A 17,452-nucleotide genomic window follows, 5' to 3' on the forward strand; every position below is an offset into this window, starting at 1 on the left:
CTATTTTCATTGCCAATACTTAGATTTCAACCTTTTTTTGTTCCCTTAGAAATGTAGATGCAATCCACTCAACTCCTTACTCATCTACATGTAAACACTCATTTGAGAGCACTAAAACTTCATCACTGTTGGATATAGAGGCTATGGTATTCTTTTCATCTTATTTTTCTTGATTCTGCCTATTCTATTCTATTCCCTTTTCCAAATTCGACAATTCCTTTTCATATGTCCCTCTTTTCCACAATGGAAACATTTGATTTTACCTTTGGATTGGGGCCTTCCCTCAAACTTGTCATGACCTTTTTGTCATTTATCATTGTTTCTTCTTCTACTTTATGTGATGAGGGTCTGTGCATTTTCTGTGTTATAACCCTTCCTTCTTGTCTTTTCATTGAACAAATTTCCTTTCACAAGTTCCATGGACAATGCATCATTCGAAACAAATTTTCTAATAATTCCAACAAAAGTTTCTCAACTGTTTGGCAATGAACACAACAACAAAGATGCTTGCATCTCATCACCCATAACCATTTTCATAGCAACCAATTGATTAACAATACTTTGAAAATCATTCAAGTGATCTGTCATTAGTGTTTATTCCTTTAACTTCATGTTCACCAACTTCTTTAACAAGAAAATTTTATTCCCAATAGTTTTTTGTTCAAACACGGATTCCAATTTCTTTAAGAGATTATGGGCATTTGTTTCATTTGCCACATGGTGACGTGAGGATGTGTCAATCCATTGCCTAATATAGGCAATTGCCTTTTTGTTCATCTTATTCCATTCCAAATCAGAAATATCTTTGGGTCTGGCTTGTTCACCTTTAAAAGTATCTGGCAAATCAATGGTGAGAAAATCTTCCATCATGGACTTTCATATAACCCAATTTGAATTGTTAAGTTTTATCATGGAGGTTGAGTTCCCTTCTATTTTCATCCCTTTCAAGAACAAAAGTACCCACAATCAGGCTCTGCTACCACTTGTTGGGAAGATAAATGAAGAGATCTAGAATATTAACCTACCAAGGTTAAAAAATTCCTCCATAAGAATAACAACCACTCAACAATAATAACCACCTCTCAAGAATAATAACTTAACAAGAATCAAGAATGGTAATCAAGAACATTCAACCACAAAATAGGACACCAAATATAACGTGGAAAAACCCTTTGAATAGAGGTAAAAAACCACGGAGAAAATTCTTCCACTTCAATAAATGAGGATACAATAATTAAGTTTTCACTTAAGGTGGGAATCCATTACCTTAGGAAACATGAACAAAAAGAAATCAAGGAGAAAACATACTACATGAATTTCCCAAAAGATTGATGAAAGGAACCTACAACTTCACTCTTAAGCCCAAGAACAGTGCCTATAAAAACAACCATGTTATTCTTTTCTTTTCTCAATCAAATGTCCTTCTCTCATAATACCAAAACCCTAATGTTATTTATATATCCATATTTGGGCTTAGGGAATACCCAAATATAAAATACCCTAATATATGGGCTCATGGGCTGGACAAACATAGCCCAACATGTTCTTTAGGAAGTTTTCTCTTTTTTATTAAACGAGCAAAGTCTGATTTTGAATATCAGCAAGATGTAAGCTATGTGTCACAGGATGCTTCAAATGAGTCTCCCCATGGGTTTATATAGAGCCTAGGAAGCTTTTGGAGACTCCTGAAGCCATCTACACTTAGCCATTAGTGGGAAGAGTGTGGAAGGTTCTAGAGGTGCCTAGAGAAGTCCACACATCTCTACACTATGGTGGAAGGCATGAGAGAAGTCCAAGGCTTTCTAGAGAATTCTAGGAATCTCTTGTATATTCTTGTACATAGGATTGTACATAGAATTGTGTAGGGTATTCTAGAATTTTCTTAATTTGTAAGGAACCCTCCAAGGTTCTAGAGAGTTCCATTGGTGCTTATAAATAGGTGAGACCCTCATTTGGCCAAAGTACCACCCAAATCACTCCCTAACCAAGCAAGTGAACTTCCAAGCATTGTATAACTTCATTTGAAAGCAATACAACTTTCATTCTTTAAGAATTGCCTACTACTCCTTCTAAAGCTTCCAAGTCATGAGCATCTTAGCCTAGCGAGCTAAGCATTGGAGAGTCAGGCTGACTTAGCAAGATCAAGTGTTTAGACTTGTCTAAGTGCTGCACGAGCTTAGGAAAAGAACAAGTTCGTGACATATGGGTGCCTTTTCTTACAACATGTTCTTAGGGAAGTTTTCTCATTTTTATTAAATGAGCAAAGTCTGCTTTTGAATATCAGCAAGATGTAAGCTATAGGTGCCTTTTCTTACAACATGTTCTTAGGGAAATTTTCTCATTTTTATTAAACAAGCAAAGTCTGATTTTGAATATCAGCAAGATGTAAGCTATGGGTCCCTTTTATTAATCACCGCGTCATAAAGAGGATTGCTCTCCACCACCTTTCTTTGAATTCATTGCACTCTAATCCATTGATAGTGTTGTCGTAAAGGATTCCTTTTGTGAAGTAGGCACCATTTCAGAAAAAAGTTTTGAAAGTCTTTTCTAACATGAAGAATGTATTGAAAGAATAGTATTTGGAAAGAAACTAAAGATTGTCCCATAAAAAACAAAACTGGAAGAGAGCAGGCCTCTTTTCCTTATTTATCTGACTAATGTGAGCACAACATTAAACCACATCACCATGAGATTCTTATTGAGAAGAATAACAAAAATTTCTCAGGTTAGGGAAATACCGGGAATGACAACAAAATTTCATGGGAAGTCCAGTTCATCACAAGGGATATTGATGGAATGGATCGGGTAAAGAAAAAAATAAAAATAATAGGAGAGATAAGAGAAAATAAAATGTTCTTTGGCAGAGCCTGGCTGCAATTCAAGTTTCCACAACCCACCAGGAGAGACTCAAAGTATGGATGGTTGGTATCAAAGTTTATAAAGGCGTTTCTCGGGCGCGCCTCAAGGTGAGGCCGGGTGAAAACACCTTGAGGCGTAAAAAATAAAATGCGACTCTTGGAAGGCGTACGCCTTTTCCAGTGAGGCGTGACTAAGATGCGCTTTGATCGCGCCTTTTACGCTCCAAAAAGAAGACGTACGCTTTATGGGAGCTGATGTGACCATGAATAGAAATTAAAAAAAAAAAACCCTAAGTAATCCCTGAAACCCGAGTCTCGATTGAAAACTTTGGCAAACACAAATTGGGAGAAAAACTCAAAACGAAACCCTACCTCAAGCGGCGACGAAGTACTCAACCTCAAGCGGTGACCAACCGTAGTGCATCTTCTCTGGTGGCGATCCTTCTCGTTCATCTCCAAGTATGTTGCGAACTCACGATCTCTCTTTCTTCTTCCATGTTTTCCCCTCTCTTCATCTCTTCATCTCTTTCCCTCTCTCGGCTTCATCTCCTATGGTTTTCTCCCTCTTCCATGGTTTCTCTCTCTTCGTCTCTCTCGACAGTCAACATAAAGGCTTTTCTTTCTCTCGGCTTTTCATCGATTTTTTTTTTTTTATCAAATCAACTCTGCCTCTTCATCCTATATATATGTATATATATTTAAATAATTTTGACCAAGCCCTCTGCCAATAAGCCGTTTCTTCCTTCATCCATTTTTATTTTTTAAATATTCTAATTTTAATTCACAGTTTGGCTAAAGAAGATGAGAAGCTTTTGTTAATAAGATTTTTTTTGAAGTTTTTTAGTTATTTTTAATATGTTTGCTTCTAGGAAATCATTCAGAAAGGAAAAAAAAATTTAAAAATTATTTTTAATGTTTATCATAAAATAAAGTATGAACAAACAAATATAATTAAAATTATATAAATGATAATTATTTTTGAATTTTTATTTTTTTATTTCTGGTTTAATTTTAATTTTCACCTAAATTTTCTTTATTTCATTATTAAATTCCAATTAAATTTTATGTGTATAATTTTTAAATTTCTTTAAAAAAATATTAGTTTTTTTTAATTTAAACCAATTAAATTTTGTATTTCATTTTTAAATTCATTTCAATTATGCCTTGTTATTATTTTTTAGTCAATTATATTGTTATATGGAAATTTGAATATTATTATTGGTGGTTTTTTTAGAATGAGTTCCTCCGATTCGAAAAATTCAAGAAAAGATTTTGTGTGGAAGTATGTTATTGAAGTTTCCGAGAAACAATATTTAAGATGTAAATTTTGCAATCAAAGATGCATGAGAAGGATGAATAGACTAAAACATCACTTAGTCAGAACTCATCATGGTATGAAATCATGCAACAAAGTTAGTGAACATGCTAGATTGGAATACAAAGAGGCATTGACCAATTTTAAGGATAAAAAAACGAAAAGAAATGAATTGCTCCAAGAAATTGGTATGGTTCCAACTTCAATGCATGACAGTGCCTTGTCTAAAACAATAGGGACATTAGGGAGTAGGAGTGGGAGTGGGAGTGGGAGTGGGAAACCTATTCCTAGGGGACCCCTGGATAAATTTACCACTTCACAACCTAGACAAAGTACTTTGAATTCAAAGTGGAAGCAAGAAGAAAAGAAGGAAGTGTGTAGAAAAATTGGTAGGTTTATGTATTCAAAAGGTCTCCCATTCAACACTGTGAATGATCCTTATTGGATTCCTATGATAGATGTTGTTGCAAATTTTAGGCCCGGGTTTAAGCCTCCATCTATGCACGAATTGAGGACATGGATTCTAAAAGAAGAGGTGAATGACCTAAGTATCATTATGGAAGATTACAAAAAAGCTTGGAAACAATATGGATGTTCAATTATGTCAGATGGTTGGACAGATGGAAAAAATAGGTGTCCTATCAATTTTTTGGTGAATAGTCCCGCTGGCACTTGGTTTATGAAATCAATTAATGCTTCTGATACAATAAAAAATGGGGAATTGATGTTCAAATATCTTGATGAGGTGGTTGAAGAAATTGGAGAGGAGAATGTTGTGCAAGTCATCATTGATAATGCCTCTAATTATGTGAATGGTGGAATGAGGCTTATGGGAAAAATGAGAAGATTGTGGTGGACTCCTTGTGCTGCTCATTGTATTGATTTGATGTTGAAGGATATTGGAAAGCTAAATGCTCATGCTACTATACTTTCTCGAGCTAGGCAAGTAGTGAAGTTTATATATGGGCATACTTGGGTTCTTAGCTTGATAAGAACATTTACAAAAATTCATGAACTTCTTCGTCCAACAATTACACGGTTTGCTACTGGATTTCTTACTCTCCAAAGTCTTTATAAGCAAAAGCAAGCTCTTATAGCAACGTTCTCCTCAGAAAAATGGTGTTCAAGCACATAGGCTAAAAAGGTAGAAGGTGTGAAAACTCGAAGTACAGTGTTGTTTGATCCAAATTTTTGGCCTCATGTTGCTTTTTGCATAAAGACCACTGTTCCATTAGTTAGTGTCTTAAGAGAGGTTGATCCAGAGGAAAAACTAGCCATGGGTTATATTTATGAGTTGATGGATTCAACTAAGGAGAAGATTGCATTTAATTGTCATGGCGTGGAGAGAAAATATGGCCCAATTTGGAAAAAAATTGATGCAAGATGGACTCCACAACTTCATCGACCTTTACATGCAGTAGGTTATTATCTTAATCCTCAATTGCGGTATGAAGATAAGTTCTCTAATGTTGATGAGGTGAGGAAGGGATTATTTGAATGCATGGATAGAATGTTGGATTATCAAGAACGTTTAAAAGTTGACATTTAGTTGGACTCATATGACCAAGCAATGGGTGAATTTGGGAGCTGTATTGCAATTGATTCTTGAACATGAAGAAGTCCTACAAGTTGGTGGATGCATTTTGGGGGTTCAACACCGGAGTTGCAAAAGTTTGCTATTCGAGTCCTTAGCCTTACTTGTAGTGCTTCAGGATGTGAAAGAAATTGGAGCACATTTGAATCGATAATACTTCTATTTTTGTAAATTTTTATACATATATTTCTATTTCAATGTTAGAGAACTTTATTTCATTTTAACACATAAATTTGTTTCTTTTATTATTTGTAGATCCATACAAAAAAAAAAAAAAAAAAAAAGACTTGAACATCAAAGGTTGAATACTCTAGTGTATGTAATGTACAACACTAGATTGAGAGAGCGAAATCTACAAAGGAAACAAAATGTTGATCCAATTTTGGTAGAGGAGATTGATTCGGATGGTGAATGGATTGTGGAAAGAAGATCCCCTCTTCCCCCTTGATCTTTGTTGGCTTCAAGATAATGAGTTATTCAGTGTTGATGCTATTAGAGTTGTGTCATCCAACTCCCAAGAGACTCAAGCATCATCGGATCACATGGTTTCTTCATATTCCTACAAAAGGAAACATAATGAAGTGCCAAGTAAGTACTCAAAAATTGAAGTCATAAATTTGATTCAATTTAATAAAAAAAACTTATAATATTTACACCTAATTAATACTTTATGCTAGGTACAAGTGGAGGTAAAGGCAAAAAGAAGGAATTGAATTTGACACCAATTGATGAAGATGAAGATTTATATGAAATGGGGATACATGATAGTGGACATTTTCCTACTATTGATACATTGGATGAGGATGATGATGACCTTGGAAAGGAGGATTTAAGTTGAAATAATTTACTCTAGTTGTTATTTCATGACTTAGTTATGGATTTTTTTGTAAAAGTTTAGAACTATTATTATGGTTTACTTTATTTTCTATTTCATGACTTAGTTATGGCTTTTTGTTGAAGTTTGAAATTATTAGTATAGTTGAATCTAGAATCTATTTTATGACTTTGTTATGGTTTTTTGTAAAAGTAGGAAACTAGTATGCTTTTTATTTTATTTTGTGATTCTAATAAATTGTTTTCATGTTTTTATTTATGCTATTTTATTTTATATATTTTAAAATATTAATTAATTATATAATGTGAGACTCAAAAAGCTTACGCCTTAACGCCTCGAGGCTTACGCCTCGCCTCACAAGCACAAAAAAGACTTGCCTTACGCTTTCGCCTTTAAAAACTTTGGTTGGTATTGACGGAAAAGATGACAGTAGGAATGTTACTTAAAATCTAAAAACTAGCAAACAACAGAACCATGCACATATAACTAAGAATAATGCATTGTTGTTAAGGATAAGGAGACAGATGAGGCTCACAAGTTTTTTTGTTCATAGTCCTCTGAGTGTCTGCATCTGTAGTTGCATCATCTTTCAACTCCTCTTCTTTTTCCTGAATTTCAACAGACCATCACAAATCAACTGCTTGATTGAACAGAGAAGGACTTCAAAGGGAGAAAATGCAGACAATGTAAGTTCGTGAAATTAAGGGAAGTTCCTTTTTTTTTTTTTTTTTTTCTGTTTTTTCAAGATATCTGTAGTACACAAAATCTAAAAAATATAAAGCTGCTGGGTTGATGAATAACCTCCTCCTCAATTTGGGCCTGCAACTTATCCCAATCTATCACTTTTGCTTTTGAAGATGGATTAGTAGGCCTCTGATCTACAGCTCCAAAATCATAATTGGAAGGCAAACTATCAATAGGAAAAAACACAACTGCAATCTCTTCTTCTTTTGCTTGATAATGAAATCATATATACAAGCCAATTGTCCAATCCATAACAAAGGGACTTGATGCGTGGCCAGCAAGTACAAACCGCAATGGTATTCACTCATTAAAGATAGCACCAAACTGATAAGCTTGTGATCAATAGCACCATATAAAATGAAAACTGAAGCATACATGTATAGAAGCATGTTTGCCTACCAGATGGCATTTGAAGCTTTTTGGGATCTGTACCTTTGTCGCTAATTTCAAGAGATGGCCAATTCAGGGCCTCAGCTTTGGCAAGGCGGATCTCCACTTTGGTGGACATTACTGCATATCGGCTGTTATCAGGTATGATCTGTTCTCCGTGCAGCCAAACACCAAAAGCAAAATTACTTGGAAACCAAAATCAGAATTATGGTAAGCATTATATGCTTTCTCGGGATTTTATTTTTGGTCTACAACGGCAAAAGCAAGATTCCTACCATCACGAAGGGTGGTTGTAGATCAGATGGATGGACATATAAATAAATAAAAGGCAACCCAATTGAAGGCAAACAAAAAGGTGGTGCTCAGATTGATATCATATATCCCTATAGACAAGCTGAAATAATGAAAATGATGGGCAAGTCAAGAATTATAAAGTTAGAAATGAAAACTTGTATATATACAAAGATTCTACATTTTGGGCTAAAGCCCTAGTGTTCTATGGAGAAAATTTGCTGAGATGCAAGGCACAGAGCAGATAGGGATGGAGGTAGATGAAGAAACTATGTTTACAAAAGCAGTAGAAGTTTGAAAATGAGGATAGCTGAACATTTGAAGTAAGGCGCAGAAAATGATTATATGGACAGCTGAAAGTTTAAGTGAAGCTCCCATGAAAATACCTTTCCAAATAATCGAAGATGAAGATAATATGGAGTCACACCAGGAACTTCAATAGCAACACTTAACTGCAAGATACAAGTACATCATAACTTATTAGCCCCCATACCCTTTTAAGGAGAATTGCAGATCCAACTAACATTTGAAATGAAGTAAATGAATCACAATGATAAGTTTCAGAAGGTTAATAAAAACAACTTTTTTTTTCCTTTTTCTTTTTCAATTTTTACAGATTGTGGAAAGGGAACTGTCCAGAAGATATGCATACTGTCTGTACAGCAAAGTGAACGACCACGTTATTTTCTGGTATACCCTTTGCAAATATTGTCACAACCACTTCCTCAGGCTTCTGGTAGTATTCATGCCTGTTAAATATTTATTGTCAGCAAACCATACAGCTGAGACAGTAGTTCAAAAACGTAACTTCTTCAATGCTATTGTGTAAAGATAATCTAGCATGTAAGTATTCTCTCTAATACATTCATTATTATAAAAGCATGAATGGTTGTAGTGGTGGTGACAGAAAATGAGGCATTGGTGATAGTTCCATGGCTGCAGCGGTGGTGGTGGTAACAGTGGTAACAATGGTAACATCAGTGATTGTGGTGGTAGTGTGTGGAAAGAAGCAATGATAGTGATAGTTTAAATGAAGGTAACAGTGGGCAGGAGCAGTGGTGCAGTGGAAGTAAAGGAAGCAGTCCACTGGAGTAGTAATGGCAAGGCCAGAGGCAGTCTGCGCAGCTATATCCTTAACAATAATTAAAAAATGTAACCTAAGCATGAGTTATTTAGCCTTCCATTTAAATATTTAAGGACATGTACCAATAAGAGATTCCTAAAATTTAAACATGTAACAAAATCCTTACTTCTAGAATTTGGGGAAATCCATCATAATTGGAAAAATAATTTTCCATGAGTGCAGTGTCCGCACACTTGCAAAACATGATTTCAATATTTCATTATCATTTACACTAATTCTTAATACAAAATAAGTGGGGCTTCTATTGGCTTTAAAATGGAAACTATTCAAAATATATTTTAGAGGCTAATTGTTTCATCAGGAATAGAGGTTGTGGGCTACACACTAAAAATGGAAGGTAGCAACAACCTGTATTTTGGTTTTGCTGATGCTGTGGATGCACCACGTCCAACAGTTATACTAGCATTTTCCACTGCAAGAGCACCCAAATCCGTCAATATCTAAATCATAAACATGTCATAGACTCAAATAAATTCTGAAGTAACAAAATCTTTCAATCTCTTATTAACATTTGAAAAAAATTAAAAATGTTAAGCAAAAGGTGTTGTGAACATAGAAACATCCAAAACAACATTCCTTTTCTTTTTTTATTAGAAACAAATTATACCCTGATATGGATAAAGGATCCATATAAAGGATGAGTAACCCCAAATTTGCACAAAACCAAAAAAAGATATATGATTGAACCTCCTCCAACGTACAAAGGAGACCTATACATTAGGATAGTACCACATGAGGATCTACAATATAAAACAAAACATCACTCCATGGGGATTAACACATCTCCTTCAAAAAGAAACCAAGACTAATGCTCCTCTCCTTCCTATTCAAACCCTTTTGATCAACATACAAAATACCAATCAAGTAGAACAACATTGAGAGGAATGCCTTTAAAGGTTGTGGTACAAAGATGCCTAGAAAGAGTTAGGAATAAAAATGAATTAAATCCCACAACATCTCTGAAGTCCTCCACTTGTCCTAAAAAATCCGTACATTTCTTTTCCACCATACAAAGTAGATCACTGTGTGATAGGTGATTGGCCATACGACTTTGTCTTTGTTGGTGGTGCTCCTCAAATATTTAAAAGAAATGATCATCATGTCACATATACTTCTAAGAGGAACCAACTCCGAGCTGACTAATTTAAATGGTCTATGTCATAGCCCCAAAGTCAACATATAGTGTGAAATCTGATGACCGACTAATTTTCCACTCCCATAGACAAAATACAACACTTAAGATGACGAACTTTCGAAGAACATTCTAAATTATCTCCCCATTTGTGATGATGAAAAAATTCAAAGAGAAAAGAAAGGCTGATAATTAGAATTTTCTGTCAAAAACATTGTTAAAAAGGGTACAAAATGTGCTGCACAGAGTAAGCCATTACACCGATATGCAAACTTACCCAAAATGAATGGAGTTCATAGTATATCTATATTTACTCTTCTTTTATTCTCCGTGTCCCACATTTTAAGGCCAGAAGGATGCATCTAATATAAAGAAAAAAGTGAATAGAGAAAGATGGAGCAGAGAGACTCAGATTCAGCGAAGTTCATAATATTAGGAAGATTGAGTCAAACAGGGCATATATCCATTTGTTGTCGGGAGTTGGATAGATAAAAGTAAATCGTTAAAACTGTCTTTAAACTAGACAAGGACTTCAAAGAGGAATCTGCAGGAGGATGCCAGATCCTTATGAAACACAACTCATAGTTTGCCACATGAATGAAGCTCCAATTTCTACAGAAAATGTGAAATTTCTTTCCTTAATTTCCCCATAAATAGGTATCATTTTGAAGCCTGTTCAACCACACCATCACTATTTTCACCTCATAACACCAGCACTGCCACCACCAGCACCCACACTGTCATTGCTGCCACCCAAAGTGATTCCAACAGTGTTCACCACTGTCACTATCACCATCTCATATGACTAATTCTTTGGAGCTTATATACTCATTCAAGCATCTAAATTGATTTTAAATCATGGGTTTTCAAATCTCTTCATTGCCAGAATCCTAAAAAAAATTCAAATGCAGCCTCCTTTTATGCCAAAATCCTTTTCTATCAATTATAAATTCCTCTAAACCAATCTACAACAATCTCTAACTCTGATTCTCAGTTAGTGTTTGGATTTGTAACCATCTTGTATCATGCGTTATATGTTCTCTATAAACAATAAAGGCAGTATGCTAAAGTCATGGAATATCACTCATTCCTTTTCTCCTCTTTCCTTTTTTCAAATGCACAAGAGAGAGAGAGAGAGATTAATAACTATTTATTTTCTAGAGTTGACATCACAAAGCTCATAAAACTTTTGTTTGAATGTAATCTGAATTCAATTGAATTTCTTGCCATTTCAGGTAGGACATTAGGTCAGTAGCCTAACATCAAAATTTTTGTAGGTGTATGTTAACATGACATGCTTTTACATATGAGGTTAGTGGAATCTGGTTTTATGCGAAACAAGAGTCGCAGCCTAGTAGGGAGCTGAAATCCCAAGATATGGGGCCCATATGACATGCTGTTCATGGTTTACTTGGTCTCTAGAATGTCGCCTAGCTATCACAGTCCCATTTTGGAGTTATTCTTGTTAAGTGTTCAGTTCAATAGCTCCAACTTTCCTGTAGCTTTGGGAGTCTTTAATATTTTAAACCAAAAACCAAGATGAGCTAAGTACACTTTGTAAAGCTCATTTGTGTGTGCATGCTTGGGGAGGACGGCACTATAATCAGTACTCTTTTCCAACTTTTTAAGAAAATACATCTCAATTTCATATCATATTGCTCTTCCAGTGCAGTAAAGCTCTAAACATCAAGATTCTCATATGAAATTCAACATTAATAACTCATAAAACGCGCCACCATATGATCTCAGATTTTAACAGCCTTAGTCAGAATCTATCAAGAAAGACAAGGTATAATAATGCAAGCTCACTTCCAATGATTATGTGAAATATTGCTTGGGCATATAACCATAAGGCAAGTGCATACCGGCAATGCAATCGTTACATTCTTTAATCAACTTGGCAAACCTTGGATCATTTTGTGCAAATCGAACACCTTTTTCAAGGGCGACCTTGGCAGTTTGATATTCTTCAAGCTTAAAACAAGCAATGCTGAAGAAATGTAAAAGTCAGCAATTTAATTTATTAAAAGAATTGTTAAAAGGTAGAACACTTCATTATTTTCGAAAAATGAATTTTTACAAGGTGGAACACTTTATTATTTTTGTAATGCATTTATGATTTAAAGGATAATAAACCGCTTCAAACACAGGATATAGAGCAAAAGGAAAATTTATGCTACTATAAGAGAACTAATTGACATCTCCACATTGTAAAACATTAAGTAATGTAATGTGTAAAGCAAGGAAGGATTTGTAAGATAAGGCTTCCCAATGAACAATCCACAATCTTATGCCATATTAATTATAACAAAAACAAATGACATCATAAACTAAATTATGGAAACATTGCACACAATAGCAAGTGAGCACAAAAGAACCAAAACAGATGGAAATTAAGATAGTTGTGATACTACACCAGTGAATTTCATTTTTCCTTGTAAATTAACAATTGAAGAATGAATTGTCTCCCCTGGTGTCCCCAAATGAGATGCCTGCCAAAAAGGAGAATTTGGACTCGAAGGAAACACATATATTATATGCACAAAAAATACATACGTACATATGTGCATGTGTTATATGCACACATGTTATTATCCAATTATTTCGAGCCTACTCTTCTTTCTAAGCTCCCTCGAGAAACAGCAATGCTTTGTTTAAGGGAAGTTATAATGATTGGCTATTGCATATTTTTTATTTCATCAGAAATTGCAAAATCAGTTCGAACCATTTCTGTCAGTAATATATGGAAATTAGCGAAGGAAATCCTTCTTCTGAAAAATAAGCACACATCATAAACCTCTCCATAGTTTGTTGCTTAGTGTAAACATTAGATATTTCATATAATAAAGACTTAATTTCCATTAAAAAGAAAGTGATGACAGGAAAAGGTCCTATAATTGCATGAACAACTCAAGCTGGCTTAATCAACTCCTGATGGATCAGGCTCAAAACTAGATCCATGGCTAAATGGCTAAAGTTTGATTTATATTCCAGATAACTACGTGAAATACCAAACACTAGATCACAAATTAAATTGATCAGTGATTCGGTGGTGCCGAACATAAAGCACAAAACCGAAAAACATCACAGTAACTATAGTTTATTCACCCTTTCCGCAGATACGCCTTCGCCATTGAAGGATCCAACTGAATCGCCTTGATTGCATCGCCGACAGCCTCTGCTCAAAAGAAAATAAAATCAAAATCCTATTTCATCACACAACAATCGCTATGATTTTCACGGATTACAAACGACAAACAACGAAAAACGTGTGCGTGTACACGAAGCTCGAAAACGTCAACATCAGCTGCTCCTCAGCTATCATGAAGTAGAAATAGAAAAGGAATGACAGAAACTGAATAACAAACGAACATCAAAATCAATGCATCATTTTCATGTAGAAATCGAAAGAGTACCAAGATAATCATGGAGCATGATGTTCGCCTGAGCTCTGCTGGCGAGGAGTTCGGCATTGTTAGGTCTGATCTTAAGGGCCTTGGAGAAGAGATCGACGGCGAGTTTGTAGTCCTCATCGATGAAAGCAACACCTGCCTTGCGCTCAAGTTCGACCGCCATTGACAGAGCAGAAAGAAAGTTCTAGAGAACTGTAGTTGAATTAAGAGTGGAAAGCGGGCAGGGGAAGTGGAAGTGGGAGTGGTATTTATAGTGTGCGTTTTGGTGCCAGTGGATTGCGATGGCCCCGGGGTCGGTTAAATATTATTTGTATTTCAGTTGGCTAGATTCATGCAACACATGACTTCTCATCATCCCTCCAGAATTCCCCCCACCCCCCACCTTTTTTTTTCCTTTTTTTTTTTATAAAAGAAAAAAAAAATTGTATTATATCCGCAACGTGAGGAAATCGTTTTCTAAATTTGAAAGTGTAAAATAAAATAAAATTCACTCTGAATTTCTTTATGAAAGTATAAAAAAATGTATTCTTGAATAATGTGAGTATAAAAAAATGTATAAAATTCACAACGCTAACCTTGGAGCTCCAAGATCTAATAGTCCAAATTCTCTAAATAAGTACATGTTAAAAATGGTCAAACGGTGTAACAAACTGTAAGTATCGTACATAAAACATAATATTCAAATCATTACTACAAGGTATTATAGGTGGGCTAAACCATCTTCTAGCTACATGTAAATATTACACCAATAATTAAGATATAAATTTTGAAATGATTATGAATCTATGATAGAAGAGGAGAATTGTTTTATATATAGTTATATAATCTAAATTCTTTTAAACTAAGATTGGAAAAAATTATGATGCTAATTTGGCATAATATCAAATCTTAAATCTAAGTTTTTGAAGTGCAGGGTGAAAGATAAAGCACAAAGTAATGAGATGTTAGGTACAAAGTAATACAATCGGAATGAGGTCAAAATACACTTATGACACATTGTAATTGATAGTACATTTTTTTATATTATTCAATACTAGACTTTTATCCGTTAAAATCAGGTGTTATATAGTGTCTAAAAATCATCAATATTTTTAAATGTTATACTAATGAAATACCACCACAAACTTGGTGATGATTATGTTAATGAGGGAAAAGAAATAGAAAATTAAACAAATATTTGGTAATTTATACTTGGTTTTAGGAAAGTATTAAGGAAATAAAAGAATGAGGAAAAAAAAATATTTTTGTAAAAACTAAAAAAAAAAACAAATATAATTAAAATTAATTGGAAGCTTATCTATTTTCAAATTATTTAATTTTTATATATATAAAAAATAAGTTAAATGAGTTTGAAGTAACATATAAAAATAATTTATTAATTTTATTTTTTAATTTATATTTCCTTTTACTTTTATTTTTCTTCCCTATTTTCCCTAATTTTTTAAACTAAAGATTCTCATGTCTTTTATATATGTTGATTGAATTAACATTGAACGCCTAGAAGATGGATTGGTTGATTAAAATTTCCCATTATTGCTTACCAGTAATAGTGGAATCAATGGTCTAAAGCCAAAAAAAAAGATTTCATCCAAGCTTGGTTGAGAAAGAGTTACGAGTTATAAAACAATATATATATATATATATATATATATATATTAATTTGGGCGGGCATAATAATGAGATCAAATATTTTGTCTTTTGGAGCTCTATGGTAATGATGTGGCATCGTAAGCTCTCACACCCTTGGATATCAACCAATTTTTTTCACTGAGTGTGCGGTGCTAAGGACTCTTCCTTAGCCAACCTTCCTTCCCAGCCCTTAGAAAAACAAAGTAACAAGCAATCACAATTACAGGAACACCCTTCCCAACTTGTATTACTCAATTCTACAAGATACAAAATTGTCTTCCAAGTATCTCAATACTTGGTCTAAGTTAGAGTACAATGCTTGGAACCCTTTAAGCATTCAAAGACACATCCCATACTCTCATTCTCTATCTTAGATGCAGAAGGCCCTTTTAAAAGACTCAACTTGCAAGTTACAATTTGAATTTCAAAACCAAGGAGTCTGCTGGTGGTTATGCAACTGCCACAACCACCCCAACTGTCTGCATAACCACCCAGTTGGAGACATTGCTTCAGTCCAAGATGTCTCCTTGCACCAGCCATCAGCACCACAACCACTTGTCAATCCCTTGTAGCTAAATGTTGTCATTATCACTTGTTGACACTAGCTAGCTGGCATTCCCTAAAGCCTTTCCCATCAAGCTGCTAATGAGTCCCCCTAACAAGCTGTCTCCTCCTAGTAAGGTGCCTCTTGTGAATGGGTGTCCATCAACGTGTCTTTGGTCAAGGCCTTCTGAACCAACAGCATGCACCAACCAGTTAACAAGGTGCGTGGTGCATCATTGTGTCTTCCTTACACTGATGCGTGAGCCCATACCATGTCAAGGTGTCCATGGCTTGGGCTTGTTGTTAGTTCCCACTATCAAGTTAATCTCCATAGCAACGAGTCATGACATTGCGCCCATGGTTGTCCCTTCTTAGTGCACAAGGCATTGCGCCCCTGTGCCATGCATAGTTCTCATGGGCCTCAGTTAGCTACATGTCTAGTGCCCCATCAGACCATGGCATTGCGCTCATGGCTTCCCAACTGGCTCGCTGCACAAGGCTTAGGTGCCCTCGTGCTTGCGCAAGGAGGAGGTAGACTGCACCGGGCCCCGTGCCGTTGCGGCCACAAGGTGCACACCACACATGTTGTGGAGCCCACGTGTGCTTGCTTGAGTGTCGTCTGTGTATCCTAGGCACGCCCAAGGAAGTGTCATGGTGCCCCCTTGATGCGGTCAAGGCTTTCCCTTGGTGCCTCCTTGAGTCACCTACCACTCTCTTTAAAGAGCAATACAAGTTATTCTCAAGATGTTTGGAGAAGACATCATATATGCTTGAGGAGACATAATGAAATATTTAAATAATTATAAATTATATTCCAAAATGAACCTCACCTTCCATCTGCACCAGCTCCATAGTCAACATATGTTTGGCTCGTCCGCAATGTGCACGCAGTGCGTGTCTAGCTCGCGCATGGCCTCCTCGTTTTAACTCCTGGTGTTTGAACCACTAAACCTCCAGGTCATCCTTGCTCTCTGTCTAGACTCCTATGGGTGCAAGGTCTACCCATGAGGCCCTTTTCTCCATCTTTGGGTTAAGAGGCTAAGCGGCTGATATAAGCCGTGTATCACTTAAGATATTTTAGCAATTTATCTCAATATATTTTATTAAATAATAAAAAACTTATATGTACACTATATTTGATTTTCAAAAATACTAAAAGTGAAAAAAAATTAAGAAAAATGATTTTTGATTGTCTTATAAAAAATGTGAAAGAAAATAAAATATAATTAAAATTAATTAAAAATTTATATATTTTAAAATTATTTTGATTTTTATATTAATAAGTAAAATGAGTTTGAAATGATAAATAAAAATAATCTATTAATTAATTATTATTTTTTTCAAATTTACCTCTTTATTTTTTCTCTTACACTTTCCCTCGAAATTTCTAAAACCAAACATAACCCGACTTTAAATAAAATTTCAGACAAATTTTGACCTTCTCTATTTTTTTAGTAAAAATTTTTCAAGCCCTAATTTTAAAAGAGCTTAATCACTTAGTACCTGGGGCTTATTAAATACTTATAGCCACGAATGCCATCAAATGCCCCTTTATTTTCAACTT

General features: G+C 34.9%; 1 protein-coding gene across 1 annotated transcript; it reads right to left on the reverse strand.

Moving 5' to 3' along the window:
• Positions 1–6,054: 6,054 nt before the first annotated feature.
• On the reverse strand, positions 6,055–13,913 carry LOC117906885 (protein SGT1 homolog A-like). The gene is made up of 10 exons (XM_034820151.1): positions 13,720–13,913; positions 13,412–13,481; positions 12,169–12,293; positions 9,520–9,583; positions 8,680–8,776; positions 8,414–8,479; positions 7,779–7,884; positions 7,404–7,480; positions 7,138–7,210; positions 6,055–6,326 (listed from the first exon to the last, which is right to left on the reverse strand). Coding segments are annotated over exons 1-10 (840 nt in total). The 5' UTR covers positions 13,880–13,913; the 3' UTR covers positions 6,055–6,324.
• Positions 13,914–17,452: the final 3,539 nt, after the last annotated feature.

The sequence above is a fragment of the Vitis riparia genome, chromosome 2 (assembly GCF_004353265.1).
Source record: "Vitis riparia cultivar Riparia Gloire de Montpellier isolate 1030 chromosome 2, EGFV_Vit.rip_1.0, whole genome shotgun sequence".
Lineage (NCBI taxonomy): Eukaryota > Viridiplantae > Streptophyta > Magnoliopsida > Vitales > Vitaceae > Vitis > Vitis riparia.